At 39.5% G+C, this 24,912-nt stretch overlaps 3 protein-coding genes across 8 annotated transcripts in view; 2 read left to right on the top strand and 1 right to left on the bottom strand.

Moving 5' to 3' along the window:
- TIAM2 (T-cell lymphoma invasion and metastasis 2) overlaps nucleotides 1-4,072 on the top strand; it is a 268,351-nt gene extending 264,279 nt beyond the window's left edge. For 4 of the 5 annotated variants that reach the window (XM_019550041.1, XM_019550038.1, XM_019550040.1 and 1 more), the window contains 3 exons: nucleotides 1,525-1,612; nucleotides 2,199-2,353; nucleotides 3,087-4,072. In XM_019550041.1, the coding sequence (XP_019405586.1) occupies nucleotides 1,525-1,612; nucleotides 2,199-2,353; nucleotides 3,087-3,727 (884 nt within the window). In that variant the 3' untranslated portion in view covers nucleotides 3,728-4,072. The remainder of the gene's footprint in view (nucleotides 1-1,524; nucleotides 1,613-2,198; nucleotides 2,354-3,086) is intronic. The other variant, XM_019550042.1, reaches the window with a different exon arrangement.
- Nucleotides 4,073-4,279: 207 nt separating this feature from the next.
- TFB1M (transcription factor B1, mitochondrial) overlaps nucleotides 4,280-24,912 on the bottom strand; it is a 50,069-nt gene continuing 29,436 nt past the window's right edge. For both annotated transcript variants that reach the window (XM_019550048.1, XM_019550050.1), the window contains exons 7-8: nucleotides 9,424-9,551; nucleotides 4,280-5,268 (exon numbers count right to left, since the gene is read on the bottom strand). In XM_019550048.1, the coding sequence (XP_019405593.1) occupies nucleotides 5,019-5,268; nucleotides 9,424-9,551 (378 nt within the window). In that variant the 3' untranslated portion in view covers nucleotides 4,280-5,018. The remainder of the gene's footprint in view (nucleotides 5,269-9,423; nucleotides 9,552-24,912) is intronic.
- CLDN20 (claudin 20) lies at nucleotides 15,254-23,010 on the top strand. Its single transcript, XM_019550051.1, has 4 exons — nucleotides 15,254-16,102; nucleotides 16,470-16,661; nucleotides 19,979-20,061; nucleotides 20,796-23,010. Exon 4 carries the CDS (start codon nucleotides 20,890-20,892, stop codon nucleotides 21,547-21,549), a length of 660 nt encoding a protein of 219 aa, XP_019405596.1. The 5' UTR covers nucleotides 15,254-16,102; nucleotides 16,470-16,661; nucleotides 19,979-20,061; nucleotides 20,796-20,889; the 3' UTR covers nucleotides 21,550-23,010.

Genomic DNA, 24,912 nt, shown 5'->3' with positions numbered 1-24,912 from the left:
TCCTTGGACCTGCTCGAGATGCATCTGTGGATGCATGACAAGGTGCGGTTGGCCTTCCTGACTGCATCCCCACACTGCTGGCCCATGTTCATCTTGGAGTCAATGACTCCCAAGATCCTTTTCTGCCTCCGCACTGACGAGAAGGGAGTCCCCCAGCCTGTAGGTATGCTGCTGGTTCTTCCTCCCCAGGTGCAGCACCCTGCACTTGTCAGCGTTGAAACCCATCCTGTTCTCACCCACCCCTGTAACCTGTCTAGGTCCAATTGCAGCCTATTCCTCCCTGCTAGCATGCCCACTTCCCCCCCACGTTAAATACTCCACTTTAAGCAAATAGATATCCCTTAAGCCAAACAAAGTGACAGACTGACTCTATGGCCTAGTGTTTAGGACACTCATGTAGATGTGAGAGTCTGTGCTCAAACATTTAAATACTTATGCAAAGTGGAACACCTTTACCAAGAGAGACTGACTGGTATGTCCCTCAGAATACTCTATAGCCAGTTGTTAGGGCACTTTTCTGTGAGATGAGAAACAGGGCTTAAACCCCTACTCTTACTTAGGCAGAGATTGAACCCTGGCTTCCCACATCCCAAGTGAATGCTATAACTCCTGGACTAGTGGCATAAAGGGGGTGGAGTTGTACTACCAGCTCCTCCTGGATAATTTGGTTGTGTGGAAAGGCTACCTAGTCCAGTAGGCCTTTTTGAACATGCATACCAGATCAGGGCCTGCACCCAAGACAACAGAATTAGTGTGTACATCACTCAAGAGTATAGACAATGAATGGCTCATTTCTGTCAGGATGTGCACGTGGTTGGGCAGAAAATTAGGCACTTCTAGATTCAGGCAACAGCTGAGCAGGCTAAAGGGAACTACATTTTGGACTTAATCATCTAAAACTGCAGTTAAGCACTACATCTCTTGCTGTATCTAGCTTTCAGGTTTTCCATCTATGGGTTTCATTAGGGTACATTAAAGATTGTGAGCTACCCTGATGATGGGTGCCATAAAGTGACAAGAGTCCTTATATGGGGAGTACCTTTAGATATTAGATCTACATAATCTCACAAGTACCTGAGTTTACATAATAGAGCTTAACTGGATAACGTGATGAGCTCAAAGTTGTTCAGGAGGAGAAATAAAGCCCAGAGAAAGGTGAAGCCTGTCCAGATTATTTCTTGTAAAAATTATTGCCACTGGGGATTCAAGATAAAAGTTTCTGTCCATCTGGCGAGAGGAATCTTAATGATCAGAACCTGTAGGGCAGAAAGGCTAAACTTCAAGGTTGTGAAAGGTAGTGATAAGAATATTAGTGCTGAAAGTAAGTTTGTTTCTGGAAGAAAAGTTGAGTTCTTAAAGGCAAAAGTGAAAATCTTACTCTGGTTCCCAGCTCATCTTAATGTCAATCTGCAAATTCCTATGAATGTTATCCTGTGTGATGCTGAGAGCTCTGTTGCACTTTCTATGCAACTTGCAGGCTCCATGAAATTTTCACACAAAAATAAAATGTCTTTCCACACACAGGAACAGAAAACAACTGCATCTGGGAATTGATTCATACGAAGTCAGAAATAGAAGGCAGACCTGAAACAATTTTCCAGTTGTGCAGCAGGTAAACTTGACATGACAATTATTTTTTGAAAAGTTACAGTAACAGAATGAAAAAAGTGAGAACATTGTATTCGGGTGGCCATCTGTCTTCCTGTCTCTCAAACCTTCTAATACCTTTTTCTTCTCAAATTCAGGCATTGAGCCACTATTTAGGTGGATGGAGTTTAATGCTCAGCAGATAGATAAAACTCAGAATAAATCTAGCTTGGTCTGAAATAACCAAGGGTCTACCAAAATTGACTGCTTATTACAAATGGTCTGATAAAGATCACAGAATTTTATAATTGTTAGTGAATTCATGGGGTTGACCTTTAGCACAAGAAGCAGCCTTTAAGCATGGGCTCTTGTAAAAGATTTGGGATTCATTTAAAAAAGAAAAATGACTTTTCAAAAATGCAAGAATAATCATGGAGAAATCCCAGGAAAATGTAAAGATCATATTAGGAAAAGCATGAGATCAAAAAGATAATGGCACCTATGTACAGCAGAAAGCAGGAGGCAGCCTCTGACTGTATTGGGATGGGGGAGGACAAAAAGTTCCATTGACTTGAAATCTGGAGCCATTGCTTTTTGCTTAATCTCTGCAGTGACTGCGAGAGCAAGACTAACATTGTGAAGGTGATCCGTTCCATTTTGCGGGAGAACTTCAGACGTCGTATAAAATGCGAGTCTTCGCTGGAGAAAGCTTGCAAGGATTGCCTAGTTCCTCTCAAGAACCGTGTACCTGTTTCTGCCAAATTGGGTAAGAATCTATTTGCTGGATTAGGAAATCTAGACCCTGTAAAAATTTTCTACAAAGATCTTGTTGGGCTAATAAAAGAGATCCCCTTTGTATAAACCTTGATTACTTAGATCCTGTATCTGTCAATTTATCAGTCTGCGTGAAAGTAATTTCCCTCTATCACCAGCATCAAAGCATGAGTGACAAAACAGATGAATGTGAGGTACAATGGAAAGGTCTTGTTGCATTTCATGCATTGATTCTGTAGCTTAGCAGATTTTCTAGTTAAGTATAGGCCTTCTTTTGGAGCACAACTGTCTAGCTAAGCTGGCCCACAGAGTTGCCAGTACTACAGGCAGTTATGTTCGCATTTTTTCCTGGTATCATGGGAAGCAAAACCTGATGTTAATTTGGCCCTACAACACATCAGATCGGCAAGGCAGCCCTACTTTAAAGTTTAGGTTTGCTGTCCTGCAAATTTACATAAGTCATACAGCTTTCTGAAGGTTTTTCTATATAAGGAGGCAACTTGATAACCTTGTGGTATGTAGAGCACTAAGAAATCAGAGATCAGAATGCCCATACCCGGAGACTGATCTCAAAGACGATACATTTCACAGACTGAACAGGACTAAGTGCATAGTAAGAATCAGAAAACAACCACTTATGATTTTGCTACTGAGAAATGCTGTATAATTCCTTTATTTCATGACTTTTTAAATGCAGAAGACAGACAAGTCTCTTGTATTTGCAGCTTCCACAAGATCCTTAAAGGCACTGAAGAATTCACCCAGTAATGAGTGGAACAGTGATCTAGGGAAAGGAAACTTACTGGATTCTGATGAATGCAGTCTGAGCAGCAGTACTCAAAGTAGCAGTTGCCATACCACAGAAAGCATACAGGAATCTAAGAATTCATCTCCTGTGAAGCATTTGCCGAGCTGTGCATCAGATTTTTCAAACAGCCTTGTCAAGGAATCAGATATTCTCAGTGACGACGATGACGACTATGATCAGAGCTTCAAGAAAGGCAGTCCTACTAAGGACATTGAAATACAGTTTCAGCGGCTAAATATTTCTGAGGGGCCCAGTGATGACACAGAGCAAGAGCAGCCCAGTGAAAACGAGGCTGGGAATGGTTATAAAATGGGGGAGCATCCAAAGCTGGTGCGTGGACATTTCTGTCCAATTAAACGAAAGGTGAACAGCACAAAACGTGGTAAGGGAACTTTACTGGCAATGCAAGAACGACATCAGTCTCTTGACGGTCATTCTGATAATGGAAGTTTGGATCTCAACTCTATTTTAGAGAGGGAATTTAGTGTCCAGAGTTTAACTTCTGTAGTTAATGAGGACTGTTTTTATGAAACAGAGGAAAAGCATGGAAAATCTTAGCTAGCTGAGTATTATATGGTTTAAAAAGTTAATTTTAAGGCCAAATAAATTTAACTTGTTTTGCTTTAAAACTAGTTATTACATGGAAATTGCTGAAAAGCTATTTTTTATTTATGCACTAATACATTTCCATAAAAACAGTTGTAAAGGATTCTTAAGTTATTTTAATTTATTGTGGATCAGAAAACCTAGATTAAGTTGGCCAGAGTTTATAAATAAATTTATCCCTTCTGAGCAGATATTAAAATTACGTAACATCCTTACAGGAAACATTTCTAATTATTTTAAATTATGTGGGAAAATGGGAGGGTGAGTTCTGTTTTATAGGTATAAAAAAAAAAAAGTCAAAACAACTTTTTAAAATTCTTTGGGCATTTTCTTTCAGCAGTTTTAATTTGCTTTATTTAAAGCAGGATTAAATTATTTTCATGTTTTAGTGCACAATTGTGTAAATGTTTCATTTTTGTAAGTTGCAAGATGCTGTTTATACTTTAAATATATAAAAATATAAATATATACATATGTAAATATAAAAACCAAGCTTGTACTGTAATCTCTTATTTGACTGTATTTTTATTTTCTCTACTGACTTGTACAGTAAAGGAAAATGAGTATTATATTTAGTAATGGTTCTTGCCTTTATTCTTCTGTCTTTTCCTACTGGAGTTTTAAAACCATGAGCTCTTGGTCTTAGAGACTGCTAATGCTCTTTTTACTTGCACCAAAGTAATCCGTGCGCTTTGAGCCGGTCAACGGAGCACAAAGTTTTTGTTTCTCTTTTTTACTTTTGAGGTGGCAAAGTTTTTTTCCTTGCATAGTCTTCACCCTGGAAAATCCTGTTTTAAATGGATCAAAATATCACTACCAGTATATTTAAGGGCTTTCATTTTTCATTCTTAAAGTTTGAGACAGGTTTACTGAGTCAGGTAGCCAAGCATGTGCCTAGCTTTAGGTATGTGAATTGTCTTAATTTAGATCTGAATTGTCCTGTTGATGTCAGTAAGTTTAAGCTCTTTGCTAAACTGAGACCTAAATGTTTAGGTTGAGTACGGAGGCAGGCAGCTGCAGCCCCAAACCAAGTAAGGGCCCTGTACTTACAATGCACATCCATTCTTTCTGTAGGACCAAATGGAATAACTAAGAAAATGGGTATTTTTTTTTTCAGTCTTTCCGCAAAACTCTGGTGTCAATGGGTACGTCTGTATGCAGGCGCATGTACAAGTCTTCAGTCTACTAAAACAAGTTGTAAACTACACTGAATAAACAAAAGTTGCCTGCTTTACTAAAATTGTTATAGCTCAACTTCCTCTTCCATTGGTTTTAAATGTCTGTCTCTTTTGGACTTCAGCTTGTCCCTTAGTTCATCTCTGTAATTGTAAGCAAAAAGACTCGAGTCTTCATCACACATTTTCCTATATGCATCACACAGGCTTTTAAAATGTAACATAGAGAGTTGAGCTGGCTGCAGAGTAGGGTCCACATCTGCTGTCAGCATCAGCTGTTCAGTTTTTTCCAAACGATCAGCCTCTGGGAACAGGATTCTAAAAATGAAATAAGATAGAAGAGGTTCAGCTCTAACTTCATAAAACAAGTTGTTCCTCATAAACAGATTTCTCATTCTCCTACTGCCCCAATACATTTTTTCCAAATCCTACATGGATGGTAATAAGGTAGTTCTAAATTAAGTGATTTATTTCTCTTAATGCAACTGTAAGTTTCATTGCACAGCAGTAAAGGTTACTTCAAGCAACAAAGCAGTATGCTTTTATTTTAGCTTTTTACTTATTTATAAAACAGAGATTAAAATAACTTATTATCCCTAATAGTTAAAGGTTTGGAAAGAACAGGACAACAATTTTTGAATCAGAGGCTTGTGACAGTATTCAGGATAATGGGAGTCATACTTCTAGTGAAAAAGTTTCCTAGATTGCAGCTAGCAATCTAAACCAAGGAAGAACAGGGCCATAGAGGTTAAAACATAGTGTTGTTTAATGGCTACACCATGGGCCTGGCAGCCACAATTACTGGATCCTATCTTCAGCTTCGTTGAGGTGCCAAATGTCAGTCAGCACTTCAACTCCTCAGTGCTGTACTTACCTCAAAGGGGCACTGAACATTTATTAACAGTAGTCATGAGAATCATCTGAACACCCCTCCAATCAAATGCAGCAATAGAAGTGTTCATTCAACTGACCTTTTCATCACAAATGCCTTTGACATTTCTGAGGCCTAACAGAGGAAGTACATAGATGGTGCTGTAAAGTTTCGTCCCCTGTCTCTCCATGCCCCCATGTGAAAATGTACTATTCCGTTTCAAATTTCAAATTATCTGCTCCCTCTGTGCATGTACCACACTGCCACTCAGAAGAGCCAAAGAGCAGACAGCACACACATAATTAGGGCCCATGCCATGGCTACAACAGAACAAACCTCTACAGCATTATGATTAATGTAAAGGATTGCACTGTTATTTAAGACTTGAAACATATGTGGTCCTTTAGCAACAATCAAAACTTGTCCCAAAACCTCATTCCAAGGAGTCATCAACAGAAGCACCATCAAGTGTTCTGCAGAAAAAATGTCCCTGTGCTCCAGAAAGCTGAAATGCATTGCTGATCAGGTTGCTTTCAGGAAGTTTTTGAAAACAAGGATGGAGAATGTTTCAAGAGTGTTACAGGAGACTAAGGGGGAAACCCCCGCCCCAACCATTAATCTTGTAACAATTTTAAATTGGGAGCAGGGAGGACCCAGCTTTAACCCCTGAACACACTTTGCCTACTTACAAAAAGATGCAGGCACCCACTCAGTGCAAGCAATGTGCATCCTTTAAAAACCTGACTAGGACCAAATACATAGAGGCTCATTTCTAGTGGCTTTGGGCAGGCACTGCAGGTTGCTGTGAAAAGGTAGGTTATACGTTGTTGAGTGAAGTTTTGATCAGGACTTCTGAAGACCACAACTCCTGGTGTGTCCTGCCCCCCCACTACTTGACCGTATCTCCCCCATCTCCCAGCCAGACCTTTTACTGACAGTTACTCCTCTCAGTGCTTGACTCAGTTATCTGTCCCTTGCCAAATCCCTAAAAGCATCCAGGGAGCACCATGATGTTTACCTATAGCAAAAAGCCAGGGAACACACCCTCGATAGCCCAAAGCTTCTCTGGGCTTCATGTTAAGAGCATAGTAGAAACAAACGGTTAGGACTGCCAGGCTCTGGTAGGGTGCTCTCCCCTACCTTGGGGGACTTCAAGAGGAGGTTGGATAGACATCTGGCTGGGGCATTATGCTCCCAGCACTCATTCCTTCCCAGGACAGGGGGTTGGACTCAATCTGTTCAGGTCCCTTCTGACCCTAGAAACTATAAAGAGGTCTCTACATTAGAGGAAATTATTTACTGGAACGGAAAGGAAAGAAATTGTATAAGGGAACACAGACTGCTTTTCTTGGGGGTATGAGCTACTCAAGGTGCCTAGGTCAAAATATTCTTATTACCTCGGTATATTATTCAGCAGGATCTTCTCCCAGAGCAGTAGTCCTCCTTAAACAGTACTCTCACATATCACTTTAAGGGAGAAAATGCCCTGGCTTTACGATAATACTTCAGTTTGAGCTATTCATGTTAGACAGTTGAACCTCTAAATTGAAACCTAAAGAATTTTGGCCAACTTATAAACAGAACTGAAAAGTAACTCAAATCATGCTTTATTAATAACTTTTTCTGTTTACCTTGCCTGTAAGTATCTTGTGCATCAAATTTTCTTCATACCTTTACACACAACCACATTACTCCTGCTACCCTGGTTTCATATAACCATGTAAAATATCTTCTCATTGGGACTGCTGAGCTGTACACTACAATTTGCTAATTTCCTTTGGTCAGCTGAATCATAAGAGGATTGTTTCTCTAATTACATACTAGAGGCAGGGCTACAGCATGTTAAGCTGCAACTGAAACAAAAAAATGCAGATTTTTTTCCCCTTTAGAAGACTGTAGAGCAGTGTCAGAAATTAGATACTGAACAAGAAATGCTGATTTCTAAGTCTTTTCACAGGACCTGGTGAGATGTATACTTCAAATGCTCCAAATTCTGTTCCAACTTGGAGCATTTCAGGACCATACATACCACATCTATGGCCCTCACTTATACCCTCCTGCCCAGAGCACTTCAGGCCTCTAGTCTCCCAATTTCAGAGGGAAAGACCAACAAGAAACTGCTATTTTCAGCCCTTGAACTGCACTGAATAATTTTTTGCATATGGCACTCTGCCTGTGGAGACGGCTGAGGATGGCCAAGCACCCTCCTGACTGGGACAAGGAAAACAGAGGCTTTGCACCTCCCCACCCAAACCAGCAGATCGAGGGGCAGAGAGGTATTAATTAATTCCTGCTCTCAGACCTCACAATAGCCAGATGACCAGGAGAACACTTGTTGGTGCTCAGTTCATCAGTCTGCTCTGCTAGTATTTGAAGCTCTTGGCACTATAACATTCAACTTGTCAGCTTTTTAAAAAATAAAGCCAAAACTTTCTAATAAAGATCTAAGAATGTGAGCAACGGATCCAGATGCTGTTAAAATATATTGTGAGCAGCAGTATGTGCTGGTCGAGTCCAAGAGGAAAGTTCTAATATTCCAAGGGGAGGTGAGGAAAATTGCCTTTTGTCCTTGTCAGTGTTTTTTATATGGGGTGATGGCACAGCGTGAGGTTATGGGACCTGCTATGGCCCTCTTTGAATGGGTAAAATAAATAAATAAATGGGTAACTTAGGCTAGAAACAGACATTGCTGAATGGAGTGATTCAGCTGTACCAAGATGTCTCGCAGCATTGCTGATTTGCTTCCCTGGATGAAACATGCTTTCTTTTTTTGTCCCACCCTTGGTGTGGGATAAGGGATGATGTGATTTCCTCACTGCCCCAGACACATGCTGTATGTCTAGGGCAGGGGGAAAGTGCTTCCTCACTTGGCCAACCCTGTGGGTCTGAGACAGTGGGGATGCTGGGTGTTCCCCCAACTCAGCCAGCCTCACAGGGCTGCTGGAATGGGGAAGCACTTTCCCCCCTGCTCCAGACCCACGCTGCAGGTCTGGGGCAGCATGGAAAGCAGCTGAGTGGGGAAAGCGCCACAAGGTAATAGACATGCACTGCAATAAAGTGGCAGACTGTCTTTATCGTGCCACTGATTTTCCTGTCATGTGGTACAAAGGGTAGGGAGGTCTTATTTGCTCTGAATTTGAGCTACTGTCTGTTTCTACCCTTAGAGACCTTCCGAAAGCCTGAGATCTGGCTAGAGAATTGTCTGGTTATGGAACTGAAGAAAACAGCTAGATGCTGCCTTTGTGATTCAACCCCCAGCCTTAACATGAGAGCCATGTATGAAACGGTGCAGATATTTTCCACAGTGATGTTCTCTGTCAGAACTGCTGTAATCTGGGCAACCCCATATCTGGGTCATTTACTAATATTCTTAAAAATCTCCATTAGCAAGTTGTTTTAAAGAAAATGACAAATTTCTATGTTTTTGCATTCATGCAACATTATTGGGACCTGATGAACTATGAGCAGAACAAATGTATACAGTGGACAAACTCAAAAATATTTTCCAAGGAATGTATTTATTAGTCCTCTCAGTAGTTGTTATTACAAATAATACAGTAACATTGTTCTAAAAAGAAGTTTTTGTAAAAGCCATTCCTTACCCTACTCCTCGCCAGCAGTGTTTTCTTCTGAACTGGAAAACACTTCGAACAACCTTTTCCACCAGTTTAAAGGGCTGCTGTATCTTTGGCTCCACCAAAGGGATAAAATGCACAACTGCCACATCCACCTATACAAGCATATAAAATATGAGATATCAGGGCCTAGGGCATATATTTGGAGCCTCTTCCTTTTTGTCTTTTCCACTGTACATTCTTACTGTTCCAATACCAGTGGGTTAGGTGATGGGAATCAGAGGGCCCTGCTACATGTTCAAATTAAAGGTGGCTAGAAACCATTTTCAAGCACTAACTTTGTAGCTGGATAGTCATTTTTATGATTTGATAATTACTTTGCACATGTGGCTGGTTTAAATTTATTGTGCAATTAACTGGTTAATTGTGTGGTAATTACTCGACACTTGTGGCCAGTCTAAATTTATTCTGTGATTCACCAGATAATTGCATAATATATGTAATGTATAGCAGGGGCCAGAGAGAGATTCATATCTTTTTGCCATAATATAAGGAAAGATACATGAATGGTTGGAAGACTCATTAGTGGTTAATGATATCACGGTGAAATAACACATTTTAATTATTAAAATTCCAGTGTGAAATTTCATCTCAAAATGTCTTGCCTTAATCTTCAAGGCTATTCACAAATTTACCTTTCCATATTAATCCACTGGTCTCTTATTGATCACAGTAAGACCAGGAGAAAGAGGCTGCTTTTAATATATCTTTGAGTAACATACTGGTGGCTTGTTACAAAAATAATAGCAAGAGAATAAGCAATATTAAATGCAACAATAAATGTAACACATTCCTGTGGGGAGGACAAAGCTGAAAAATGGTACTGAATTAGTATGATATTTTAACAACAAATAGGCCAAGCTGTAAAAACACCTCATCTTTTACTAAAAGCATACTCCAAATCAGGCAATTGTATACTTTACTTGCCTTTAAAAGAAGAAGAAAACCAAAACAAAATGAAACCATGAGAAGTAATAGTGGGGTTTAAAAATAGTCTCTTTTCATCATTATATAAATTCACTGAATAAAATGTTTATGAGAGTTATAAAATAACTAGATCAGGAAGATGTGACCAGAACTTACAAACAGGTTCTGTAAAAAGCAGTGCCGCAGCCTGTTACAATTCTCATTAAGAATCAACAACAAGAATATTTAAAGAAACCAAGGGCCAGGTCTACGCAGCTTTTGGACTGGTGTGACAATTTTGGTTAGGAGAACCAAAGAGAGACCAAGAGAGTTGTATAAGACCAAATCACAGTATTATAAAGGTATCTTATAACAGAATAGCTTGTTCTAATATAGAAAACATAAATGGGAGGAGCATCTTCATATCAGTACGCCTGCTTCCACACTTAGGGTACTCTATTATTTAATTATGGTGGCATATGTAAAACAATCATAGAATCATAGACAAGTCGGACTGGAAGGGACCTCACTTAGTCCACCCCCCTGCCTGAGGCAGAATCAACCCAATCCAAACCATCCTATACAAACCATAAACTTAACTCTACAAGACTACAGGCAACCCTAATACAGAGATGTAGCAGCCTAACCTGTTACAGGTAAAGAAGGGAACCATGGCAGCTAACATCCTGGTTTTATTAAACGTTGTCAATATACCTCTCAAGAGATCTCGGGTGGAGGGCCATACCAATCTGACCATGGGATAAAGTTCCTCCTTGACCGCAAATACAAAAATTGGTCTGACCCTGAGCAGATATGCAAGGCCCTTAGTTTTGGTCCCAGCAGAAGCACTGGCACATCCCAGTCAGATCCAAATACAATGTGTGTGTGTGTGTGTGTAGGCAAGCTTCAAGCAGTAAAGGGATGAGAGGTAAAATGTTGTTTATACCACAGAAAAAAAAGACAGTTAAAAGTTTTGTCAATCAGTTCTTGAAAGAGGTTAATAGAAGGGGACCAAAAGATCTCTGTTAGTATTATGCCTATTAATTTTCTGCAAGTAAGGGTAGACAGTAAGGCCACAAAATTATTTGAGTCAAGAGTACAATGGATTGTGAAGAGCTTCAGAAGGACTTTTTAAACCCAGCTTATAAGAAAACCAATGGAAACAAATACAAGGATAAGCACACCCAAAGGGAATATTTGAATTCCTCAAATGCTAACTTATTCTCTATTAACAAGTACTGCTCAATTAAAATTATGCTAAGAATATGGGGTCACATAACACTTCAGACTGATAAAGGTTACAAAACAACACTGAAAATATAATTCCATAATATGGGCGGTGTTATGCCTGGAACTTCAACAGCACTGAATTTTACTTGCTCTACTTCAAAAAGATGCAACAGCTGGAAAAGGTAACACAGAGGATTATAGAAAAATGCAGTGCGGTTCTGTGAATGCAACCTGGGATGAGTGGCTGGATGGACACTTTGGATTCCAGTCTGGCTCTCCCACTAACCTACTATATGATGATGTGCAGAGGCCTGCACTCTAAGTTGTCCAAGATATCAAAGGTGCAGCTTAAACCATCACATAAACTTGTTTAGAAGTAAAAGACTATATTAATGTGCACGTTTTAAAAACAAACAACAGGTCCAAACCATTTCAACTAACTTTTTCCCCACTCTTCCTCAAAAGGGACCACTAACAACATCTTTAATACTAAAAAGGAAAAAAACCCAAGTTTTCCACAAAAAAGCCCTGGACAGCTAAAAAAGAAAGGAAATGGGGATCATTAAACTGGAACACATATTCACAGCTTTATATTTCTAATACTTTAACTGTGTTTAACTGTTTGTGTATTTAGATAGATTTCTAACAGTAATTGTTGCCACAGACTAAGCAGGCTGAGGACACTACTCAAAATCTTGAAACTTGCCTATTTATTTAGTGTGTACACCAATGGAGTTATAGCATCACCTGTGACACACTGGGTCTATTTATTCCACCAACATTAGTGGCGGTTATCTTGAGTAGGTCACACCACTTTTTCATTGTCTCCATTTCTACTTATACCTTTTATCCATCTTTTCTATTTAGATATTCAAGAAACAGACAATCATGAACCCAAACAAAACAGCAAATAGAGCCCTAACCCTCACTGGGGCCTCTAGGCACTAATGTCGAAATCCAATTCAGTCTCAGAGGCACATGCATCTAGGTATTCACATGCTTAAGTCTAGGATTTGACCTGCGAGGCAAGGCAAGTCTGACTGTTTTAAGGCATCTAGGATCCCTATACTGTACAGTCTATGGGGAGACTTAGGTGCCTCTGAAAATCAATCTACCAGTCACTTGAGTCACTAAGAGTGCCTAGGTGGATGTGGAGAAGCTTGAGAGAGTCCAGAGGAGAGCCACGTGCATGATCAGAGGTCAGGAAAACAGATCTTACGATGACAGGCTGAGAGCTATGGGGCTCTTTAGCCTGGAAAAGCGCAGGCTCAGGGGTGATCTGATGGCCACGTATAAGTTTATCAGGGGTGACCACCAGGATCTGGGGGAACGTCTGTTCACCAGAGCGCCCCAAGGGATGACGAGGTTGAACGGTCACAAACTCCTGCAAGACCGTTTCAGGCTGGACATAAGGAAGAATTTCTTTATTGTCCGAGCCCCCAAGGTCTGGAACAGTCTGCCAGCGGAGGTGGTTCAAACATCTACACTGAACACCTTCAAGAGTAAATTGGATGCTTATCTTGCTGGGATCCTGTGACCCCAGCTGACTTCCTGCCCTTTGGGCAGGGGGCTGGACTCGATGATCTCCCGAGGTCTCTTCCAGCCCTAATGTCTATGAAATCTAAGGTGCTCTTTGCAGAGAATGGGGAGCCATATATATGCTTTACATCTGTTTCTGCAGTACCTAATACAGGTCTGTCAGAGACTACCTGAGCTGGCAGTTATTTTGATATAAATATACAAATGCACATTCAGAAAAGAATTCATTGCTCAAGATTTTTTTTCCCTTTAAAAGTCCCAACAGTGTAACTCAGGGCCAGGCGATTATTTTGGGCAGAGGACCACTTACTGAGTTTTGGCGAGCCATCGAGGGCCGCATGACAGGCAACCCAGGGCAGATTATTAATTTTCTGAACTTTTTAGGGGCTCCGCAGGCCAGATAGAATGGCCTGGTGGGTCGCATCCGGCCCCTGGGCCGCATTTTGCTCACCTCTGGTGTAACTGGTCCCAAAACTTCATGCTTCAGCCAAAAAATGTGCATGCAACAACAACCTAGACATGCAAGTGTCTTTTCTGGATACTCCAATACCTGCTTTATATGCATCATCAGTTATCTAAATACATTTAGTGAGGGCTCAAATTAGGTGTCTGCTTAAAACTGAATTTAGGACATAAACCAGACTAAACAATTTCAGGAGTTGGGGAGGTAGGGAAGATGGAAGTTCCAATTTAGGAGAAAATTGGCTCTTTAGACAGGGAGTACATTTAGCATCTTAAGGCTAATCAACAATATTTTTTCTGCTTTGGAAAAAACAAAGCACTTTTCAGCATTCGCTCCATTACAGTCACCGTTTTCTTTAGAACCCCAGGAAAGCTGCCTCGTTACTATGGCAACAGATATCGAAAAACGTTTTTTCCTTGTAATTGGACACTCCTTTAAAATTACATACATTATTATCCTGTTCCTTGTTTCGTGCATATTTTTAAAAGGCTGGAATTATGAAAACCAGTATAATGTACACAAGTGCACTTAGAATACACTACCTTATTTCTTGATATTATTGTCTTTTTTCTTATTTTCCAAGTGTTACAGTAAGAGAAATAATTACTAATAGTATCACAAATAAATTATAATAGTAATAAAAGCTAAAAATGGTTGGCTAAAATAAAAGTAATTGTTATTAACAAGATTAAAGCCATTTATGAGCATCCCTAGCTCTTTAAGAGTGCTTCTAATTCAACAGAGATCCTGTCCCTACCATAACTTAGAGGTCACAAACACAAAATGTAGCTTAGGTCTATGTATTACTTTCCTGATAAAAACAAAGAAATGAAAGCAAAAAAAAGAACAGAGTTTTCACTATTCTGCCACTTAGGGCAAGGGCAAGCACCACCAATCACACGATGGGCAACACATATCTTGAAGCACACCAGTGTTAACCGTGACCTTAGAAAACCCTTTCAGAGCCTTCAGTTTGCTCAACCATAAACAGAAATGTAGGCAAAATTAGTTAAAACTTGGCTAGAATGAACTGCCCCCACTCTACATAAGCCATCAAGTCAACTTTCCTCTAAGTTTGGGTTTGTTTTTTTTTAATTGGTCTACCGCACAGCTAGAAGCCAGCTAAATATTTAGGAACTATCCAAGTTTCTCAAAACTAGACATGTTCTAATACAGAGGTGTCATTCATGTCCAGCCATGGCAACTCCCAGCTGTGACATCCCTCTAACACCAAAGATCTTTGCTAAGCTGTAACACCAGCTCTGTATTCATGCAACTCCACTGACATCAATGCGGTCAAGAACAGGCTCAGCCCAGAAAAACAATTTTTTGTCCCTCTTCTGCCTTCTGGAACTTAACTTCCTCTGATTTCTCCCTAAGACAGTAGCATAACACTAAGCCTTTCTCAAGTAGGTCGATGCATTTTGATATCTGCTGCAACTCATCCCAAAACATTTAAAACTGGGTTTATTAGGAATAATACAAAAAGACAGCAAAACATCTAGACAATCAAGAAACAAAATGGTCCAGCTTTAATTAAATCTTAAGCATAAGTAGGTCACTGATTTATGGATCAACACGTGCTGAGTTGTCACATGATAGCTCACACTCTAATACAGTGGTTTCTCAACTGGGGTTCCACAACGGGCAGAGACAGGTAAAAAGTGCCTCCTGTGCCTTGTCCACAGCCAAATGAGGGAGGGCTATAGCATATACACATAAAAACACCCTGCCTCATTAGGGTGCTCTGATGAGCCTAAAGCAAGCAGACCTCATCTGCCTCTGTTACTGGGCCACACTATGCAGAGAAGTGCTGTGGCATACAGCTCTCCTCCCTGCTCTGGGCCCATCACAGAACTAGCTAATGAGCCACGACAGCGCACATGTGCTGCAGTGCTTCCCATTTTGGCTGTACACTAGGCACCTAGAGTACTTTTACCTGGAGGCAGTGGCACATGGCTGAGAACCACTGAGGTAAGCCAAGGCACCACAGCAGTGGTTCTCGACCAAGGATGCCACCAAATTGAAAAAAGCTGGGGAGGGGTGCCTTGCCTCTATGAAGGTGAGAACCAGCGCTTCAACAGAAGCTGTGCCAACTTCCAAGTTATAATGATAATGTTATGGTCCAACCTTTGAGTAATGCTTTATAAACCTTCATTGCAATAGAAAGCATCTTAGGTTATGACACAGCCCCTGATGTTCTTTTTTAACCACTGAGAATGAAAAAGTACTTTAAGCTCTCTAAAAATCTCATGACACAAACAAGCCCTGCACAGCACTGAAATTATATGGATAACCTGTATTTATTTCATTGCAGAATCAGCAAGGTTTTCTTCTTAAGTGTACCTTCTTTGCTGCATTGATTTGTTCAGGCCATTTTGCCACTATTCTCTGCATTCACTATATAAACCTCCTTACCATGCTTTCCTTCTCCAGTCATTTATCTAAATTCATGGAATGACAACCCACCAAAAGAAGTTCTAGAGAGCTAAAAGTTATCAATGAGAGGTATGTAAAACCTGTAAGTCGCACAGAACTGTGCGCTAGTTTTCAAGCATTTAATTCAAATGCATTGAAAACTTACTAGGAAATGCAAATTCTTTATAAAATTATCTATGATGTAATACTCCTTTATTTTGTCTCTGTTCCATTATTCTAAACTCTCCTTTTAATACACATCTCTAAATTTCCTAGTTTAAAGATTTCCCTGCATGTACCAATCTTTGTTATTTTCATCATGGGATCTGGATATCATTATGTATTTAGGACTAAGGGTTTACATGTGTTTTTCCTATAATCTCTCTGAGTTGCCTCACTAACAGAGTATTTCTCCAATACAACTCATTAAACAAAGTCGTCCTTTATTCTCTGCTAGATGGAACTAAGAGAGGGAATGAGCAGTAATGCTGCATTGTAGAAGACGGGGAAAAAATACTCAAAGCAATTTTTGTTTAATAAAACGCCAATGCTGGTTTCTATGAGGAACAGAGATCTTTCCATTGAAGAGAAACTATATTTCTCCAGGGCATCTACAGTGAAGAAAACATCTCAGACCTCACATTCAGCAGTAAGTGCTACACAAACAGAAATTTAAGATGAAAGTATTTTCATTACAGCTTATAGTGTTTGTACTAAGTTTTATCATGCCTATAACTGAGTGTACACCTATTAATTAAGATGTGCAACTATTGTTAGCAGCACTATGTAGTGATGTTTGCAAGTTTGGATATGTCAGAAAAAAGAAAATGAATTTAAAAAAAAGGTTTGTAGCTCTAGATCCTAATCCGTTGATCACGATGCAACTAAAAAATGAGAGCTTTGATTCAGCCAGGCAAATCAGCTCTGCAAATGGAAGCTAATGAAGGTTCTGACACAGCAAGCATACAATGTCATTTGCTGGAACAAGTCTTGACAGTCTGAGCAAAGAGAAGAGATTCTAAAAACAGGGAAGTTTTTCTGTGATGGCTTGAACTACCGACACTGGCTTGTTTAGAGAAGCACTGTAAACTGCCCGTAACTGCTTGGTTAAATGCATCTGTTATATGGAAGAAGAGATGAAAATACCCTGTAAGAAGACTAAAATCATGCCATAAGCCATGGAGATTTTTATCATCTAATCCTACATATTGCAAAAACTAGAGGATTTCTTGATTCATGCATAGCAGTCTTTAGTGGGAGTCTCAACAAAGGCAGACACTGATCTAAAGTGATTTCACTGGACACATCTACATGTGCATTTAATGCAACTGACTATATTCTGGGTCAATTTGAGCTAGAGTAAACTAATCCCAATGTCACTGTCTACACGTGTATTTAAGCACAGTAATCGACTGTGCTGCCAGATTCCACTTTTATCTGACGGGACTATTTGGCAGCCCAGTAAATTAGGTTACTGCACCCTAGTTGCCATGCATGTATAGATGGTGATACTTTACTGTGCAACAAATTAATCTGCTGAGCAGTAAGGCATCTCATGTAGACATACCCTCTTTGTAACACAGAAAAAAATAAGAGCATTTTATTTCAGAAAGTGGTGTTGCCTCCATATTATTACTGTAAGTTTTCCCCAGACTTGTTACATTTAAAAGTCAGATGTTATGGTTAGCCTTTTGATGTACATAGTAAAAAAAAATAAAACAAAACGTTACCAGTGGCTGCAAGTTTGAGAAGCAGTACTGTAGGGGGCCATCCTTTCTCCACTGCTTTGATAAAGGACCCCAACGAACCTATTTCACAGGTCAAGCTTCCTTGAGTTTATCCCAGCTTCCTTCAGCGACTCTTGACACTTGTCTATAAACTCCAAGCTTTTTTTACTAGGGATGACTGATAGAAGCAGATGCCACCTCCTTTTTCTGTCATCCAGATGATTCAACTGTTTTAGGTATACTTGTGTCTGTCCTCATAGGCACATTCCCATGGCATTACATTACTTTTGAGTGCTCTAGTTTTGGGGACTGTAGTTTGCCCCTCTATCTTTAATATGAATGAAAAACACTCCTCACTGTCAGCATAACGCAGAGTACCAGAACATTCAGCAAATGTGTGTATAGTCAGATTCAGAAAAATGACACATCCCTGCACAGCAGAACTATTTCCTGCACGTGTCCAAAATGATACAGTCTCTCTTTAAGGTAAAATGTTGGTGGTTTTTATTAGTATTTTTGTGAGATCAGTTTGCACTACTACCATAGATATAGGAGCTTGAACTGGTTTCTGTTCCAGCTCATCCATCAAAAGAACTAGGGTTCCCAACTTCAGAAAGCATCTTTAATTAGGACAGCATGTGTTTAAATGTATGCCAATGGAATTTAAACACAAAGAAACATAGAAAACTAGGGCTTACAGACTCATAGGGCTGGAAGGGACCTTGTGAGATCATTAGGTCCAGCCACCCCTGCTCTGGGCAGGAAAGACTGTTGGGGTTAAATAACTCCAGTAAGGTGTGCATCCAGTCTCCTTCTAAAGATCTATATGGTTGAAAGGGACCTCAGGAAGTCTTCTAGTCCAAACCCCTGCTCAGAACAGAACCATCCCCAACTAAATCTTCCCAGCTAAAGCTTTATCTAGCCGAGTCTTAAAAACCTCCAAGGATAGAGATTCCACAACCTCTCTGGGTAACCCGTTCCAGTGTTTTACTACCCTCCTAGTGAGAAAATTCTTCCCAATATCTACCCTAAACTTCCCTTACTGCACATGAGGAAGTGTTGTCCAGAACAGAGACACCTGTGCCCAAGAAATATATACCTGAATTGGAATAAAGATGTAACTATAGCTTCTTTACTGCTGTGGATTTTGAGCAACCCATAGAGCAAGATCTGGTATTCAGATCCAAAGCTGAATTTTCAAAGTTGGCAAGTTAGAAAAATAATTTTACTTGGGGGGAGGGGATGGGGGGGACACAATTTTCTGTTGAAGATAAACAATGAAAATGAAAAACTATTGCAATCCCTTTCCATGGTATGACATTTCTTCACTAATTACTTAACTGTTTTAAAGTATTTATAAAATACTATAGAATATGCAGTATCTATCAAAATAGCTAAAAACATACATTTCAAACTTGTTTCACTTGAGTATATATGACCTTCCCCCACATGACAGTCTTTCTCCCTAAAAGACAGCTTTTAATCTGCAACATAATTGGTTTGCATAACAAAGTTTGATGCACATAGGCTCCCTTGTGAAAACATATTTTCGTTCATAAACCATGGACTCCTTCATAAAGTACAAACAGAGCTTTCTTAAAGGGAAAAAAAAAAGATTTGCAAAGAAGTCTCAGCTCAGCAAGACAAGAAATAAGTCTGTCCCAGCAAACAAAAATTTTCATTGTTTTTAATGCTGACAACACATGCTGATCTTTCCCCATCCTCTCCCTGGATAACATTTGAGAAAATGGCAGATTCTGTTATTTTTCTGGGTTCTGAATATTCTTTTTAATTATAGGATGTGTCCACTGGCATTGTTAGCAGAACTGTTAACAGGAGTAACATGCATTTACTGTATGTTAAAAAAAGTCATGTAATTTCTGCTGAATACACATGGAATCCCAAATACCTAAGAGATCTTTGCCACTTGTATTTCTATTAAAGTCAGTGAAAGCCTTACTGCAGGGCACAGCATTAGGTTTATTGTACAAAACCTTAACGAGTGCAGTCACCATTATTTATAGAAGTAACCCATAATGGGCATAAATCTAATCCAAGCGTTATATTGTAAACTGTGTCAGATTTCATTGTTTTCCCTCTAAAACAGAATGATTTGAGATCAGTAAATTAAAAAAAACCCCTCAGTATGAATCAGCTGTTCTTATGGGATTTTCTTTCCATTACAACTAAAATTACAATTTATGGTTGTTAAGTAACTAAGAAACATATTTATTTTCAGGCCAAAACTCAAGCTGGACTTTAAGCCTCAGAGTTGTATAAAGTGCTAAACAGCCTTAGCTCCCCTGTCAGTGGCTACTGAAGGTAGGTAGCAGGTCACACCAGCACTCAGAACCTCACAGGCTAGATTTAAATTAATTGACTAGAGTCCTTAAATACCAGAGACCCTGCAACAAAAGCAGTTATATAAAACCCAAAGAATGACAAGACACGTAGGCTGAATGACAAAGCAATTACTCTTCAGTTTGTGGGACTATCACTAAAAGCCTCTTTGCTCTTTCTTCTGAAAATTAGACATTGGGTGACGGTATTATTAGCTGGAAGAGTACCTATTATTACTGTTAAACAGCCTAGGTAGAGGCCATTTTTAATCAATGTGCTGCTTGCTAATTCCCCTTGCATAATTAAGGTCAAGTACTTGATGAATAAAATATAGTTTCTCCATATACTATTGTTTATAATCTGCTTGAATAATTATATAATTTCATTTACAACATTTATTCCACCTAATATGCTAAGAATTTGTTTGTTACTGTTAAACATGACTGAGGAACCAATTTACAGCTGATGGCTCAGTGATGTAAAAAAAAGGCAGCTTCTTCCTGTGATCAATCTCTAAAATGCTGTCCATTTGTAATCATTTATGTTCAATGCCTTGTGTACAGCTGCTCAGCTGTTCTGTAGGCTTCTCATCTGCTGCAGGGTCACGTCCAGATACTCATTCACACAGCTCTAATTTCAAATGCAAGCTTTTTTGTTTCCCGATTTCTTCTCTTTACTCCTGTCCTTCTCTTCCCCCCTCCTCTTTTCTATTACAGACAGACGGCTACAGCCTTGGTTCGGAAGCTATCAGCAAGTTGCACATATTTACAAGAGGAACGGGCAGACAAAAGGTGACAGCAGATCTTCATCATGGCATCAGGAGGTCTACAGTTCTTTGCTTTTATTCTAGCCCTGTTTGGTGTTTTTGGAGCCATTACAGCCACTTTACTACCCACTTGGAAGGTGAATGCAGATGTGGGTTCAAATATCATAACAGCTGTAACACAGACGCAAGGGCTCTGGATGGACTGCACATGGTATAGCACCGGGATGTTTAGCTGTACCCTGAAATATTCAGTACTCTCTCTCCCAGTCTACATCCAGACTGCACGGACCACCATGGTACTGTCTTGTATCCTCTCAGTTTTTGGGATTTGCATCTCTACAATTGGAATGAAATGCACGAAGTTGGGAGGGGACAGGGATACTAAAAGCCACACTTCTTTTGCTGGAGGGATCTGCTTCATCCTTGCAGGAATCTTTGGATTAGTACCAACATCCTGGTACACAAGAGAGATCATTTTAAATTTTATGGACCCTACAATACCAGAGAGCAGTAAAAATGAACCAGGAGGAGCTGTTTACATAGGATTCATTTCAGCAGCGCTTCTGTTCATCGCAGGTGCGATCTTCTGTACTTCCTGTTTTAAAAAGCAGCAGGGACCATGGATTTACCCCACCAAGCAACAGCACCTCCCATGCACACAGCAAGAGAACACTGCAGGCTACAACCTAAAGGACTATGTGTAAATAGAGTTATGTCTATCAGCTGCTGCTTTGTTGTGCCAAGTTTGGCTTTGTTTGTTTTAGATTAAAGGATATATCAAAACAATACTTAACTTTTCTTATGTCAGGGCTGCAATTACTTTTATTTTTAACAAAATCAGCAGAGAGAAAAACTGTAGGAAATAAGCGTATGGTTCAGAGTTTATTTTTGCTGATTTTTCAAATCAAGTTTTCTTTGGTTTCCAAACCGAAATTTACTGAAGAGAAAGGAATCATTTAAAACAGGGCAATACAATTAACCTGAAGGCTAGGTACAGCAAATATGCTTTAAAAAAAAAAAAAATCTATTCAGCAAAAACAAGGCACCAGTAATGTACCCACATGGGTATTTTTCCCCCCAGAATCTTGTTTAAATTATAGTGCAAACAAAACCAATTCTCCTTCTATGCGGAGCACAATTTATTGTTCTTAACAGCCACATCTGCATTTCATTTCCAGTTTTCAACTGCCATGGTAACTGGCTTTCTTAAAAAGCTCAGCCACACTATATCTGCATATCAGTGGCCGAAGAACTAACATTGCCATTCAGATATTGCCAAAAATACCCACTCTTCCCCCAAAACTCCACCTGCTGTGGGTCCCATTTTTATTTTAAAAGAAATGAGTGCTGGGCAGTCTCCAACTGTTGTTAAGCTTTCACCAAACAAATAAATGTTAGGTCTAAGGAGGAACATGACAACAGATGTATCCTCACAACTAAGGAAATGCTTGGAACATTTATGCTCAAGACCCTTCCTTTCAGTTACTGTTATTTACTTGTTAAGTATTCAAAACCCAAATCCAAGGGCCAATGAAAGACTCCTATCAAGCTCAGTGGAATCTGGATCAGGCCTATTGTCACTAGTAAATTTGTCACATATAGCAGTAGCAAATGACATCATGTTATTTTACAAGTATTCTGTCATCTTCATTTGATCTATGCTGCTGTATCTTCAGAACTTTCTTTCCAGCATGTAGAAACTGTTTCTCGCAATTAACTCAAGTCCTACAATGCATCTTATTTATCCATATTCATTTTTTAGTGCTTGAAGTTCACTAAATACAACTGCAAACTGTGCCATAACCTAGATTAATTTAGTATGCATCACATATGACAAAATCTGAATGACAAGGAAGGAGTGAAGCTTCCTCTTTTATTATAGACTTTTATAGAGAATGAGATGGTTTTGTACACCTTGACAGTCTGTCTTAAATCCATTAGCAAGAAACTGGAGGTATAGACTTCATGTTGTATTATATGCTATTACTTAGAATTACTTATTTGAGTTTCCTGCCTATATTATCAAAAATCACTGATAACAGTGTTAGATCAGCAGTCACAGTAGTGCAGACGTGGCCATAAGCAAAGTCAAAGTTATTTAAATATAACAGAGCAGTACTATAAACTATTCTAAAGACAGCTGTATTAAAATGTATGTAAACTTTCGGGGGTGTACAGTTTTTTTTGAGGCACTAAGGTTTTTTTTTTTTTTCTCTGAAAGAGCAACATTTCTGAAAGATATTATTTTAATAAATATCTGCAACTCCTATTCAAATCACAAGCATCTCTGCCTTGAATTAAAAAAAAAAAAAATCAGTAATCTTTAAAAAAAGTCTGTAGAGAAAACAAGAATAAAGAAAACCTTAAGAGAAAAGCAGAAGAAAAATATTTGCTCATATTTGAAGTCCAATAGTTGCATCGGAAAATAATTGCTCAGAAAGGCTCCTCGCTAATGCCACCTGAAAAGCACCTGAAGTTCCTTGTTTACTAATGTAAAGTTAAGGCTTATGAATTAAAGATAAAAATTCAAGAATCTCAACAGCTTTCTGAGAAAATAAAGGTCCTCCACAAACAATACGCATACCTAATTCAGGCCACGAGCTAATCAACTTTTCCTTGGGCGGGGGGGGGAGAGAACAGGGGATTAAAAGAAAAAAAGGAAGGAGGGAGTGAAAACAGAAAAGTAAAAAAAAAAAAAAAAAAATATGGTGAAAGGTTTGCATTGAATGATTTCTATGCTGCTTTTACTTTTTCAATACAGTCAGCATTTGCTTTAGAGATAACTATTCAATAAATAAAAGCTTAACTTGAAGACCCTTAAAAATACAAAATTCTTTAAGAGAATCAGGTCATCACAAGACTGGATTCTGCTAAAAGCTAGCTGCCAGCAAACTGCCTGGCAGCAGTCTATGGGCTAGATTCTCTCATCTACTTGAGCTGTTTGGCACAGGAAAGACTGGAAGATGAGGGAGCTGGCTGCTTAGCTTACACATGCCCAATTCTAAGGGTCCCCACAGGGCTCTGATTACTTTAGCTCCACTATGCCACTCACTTGCCTCCATCACTGGAGAAGAGGGACCACATGACAAAAAGGTAATATGTTGGTCCTAAGTCTATTTGCTTCCTAGAGGCTATAGTTCACACATTTATATATGAAAAGGGAGTTAGGACACATTACATTTACTTTTTAAACATGGGCAACGAAACACTCTGATCTTTTAAAGAAAGACTTCAGATTTTTGATGCTTCCTACAGAGCCACTGTTTTTATCCTGTGTTGGCAAGAAATGTCCCAGGTAGTTCTGAATGGAGTTTGTAGTAAGTGAGACAAAGTTGAGAACATGGTGATGGAGGGCAGAAGGAGCAACTATGTTGGTCAAACACTCTATAGACATTAAGTGGCTAGAAGAGAAGTATCATAGCCCAGCTGGAAGGAAAAAAAGGGGGTGTGTGGGAACTACAACAACAAAAGATGGGCTAAGGGAAGGAAAACAGAGTTTGAGAAGCCTCAGCAGGTCAGTTACAGAACAGCTGGTTACTAAGAAGAGACTGGGAAGAACAATGTTAGAAAGAGACACTCCCCTGGCACACCTTTTTTTGGGCAGCCCATGGGATCTTCCAGTGACAGGAAGGTGAAGAGAGGCAGAGTACAGAGGTTACGTGTCCTGCCAGCAATCCGAAGCAATTTATACTAGCTGTCTGTCTGCAGGCTGCACACACTGTTTCCTAAGCTGTTTCTACTGATACATAAAACTACAGAAAAAGGTCAAGTTGAAAAAAAAATTAGTCTGACTTACACAACACTACTGGGGCAGGGGAGAAATGGCTTTAGGATTCCATGTTTATTACTGAAGGTTTCCAGGTCAAAATTGTTCAATTTAGGGCTGGTATCTTGGTCTCTCTCACCTTCCACTATCTCCACCTTCCACACATACTCACCAAAAAGTGAGGTTTTATTAAAAACACATTTCCTTGAATTCATGAAATAGTTTTATCTGGGAAAAAAATGGTGGCTAGAGGGAAATATGTAACATTGTCTCCTTTTATACAACAGTCCACTGCGTAGGC

This window comes from Crocodylus porosus, unplaced genomic scaffold, assembly GCF_001723895.1.
Source record: "Crocodylus porosus isolate Cpor-Errol unplaced genomic scaffold, CroPor_comp1, whole genome shotgun sequence".
NCBI classification, from domain to species: domain Eukaryota; kingdom Metazoa; phylum Chordata; order Crocodylia; family Crocodylidae; genus Crocodylus; species Crocodylus porosus.
Note: the sequence above shows the minus strand (reverse complement) of the source record. Positions and strands in the feature narration are given on the sequence as shown.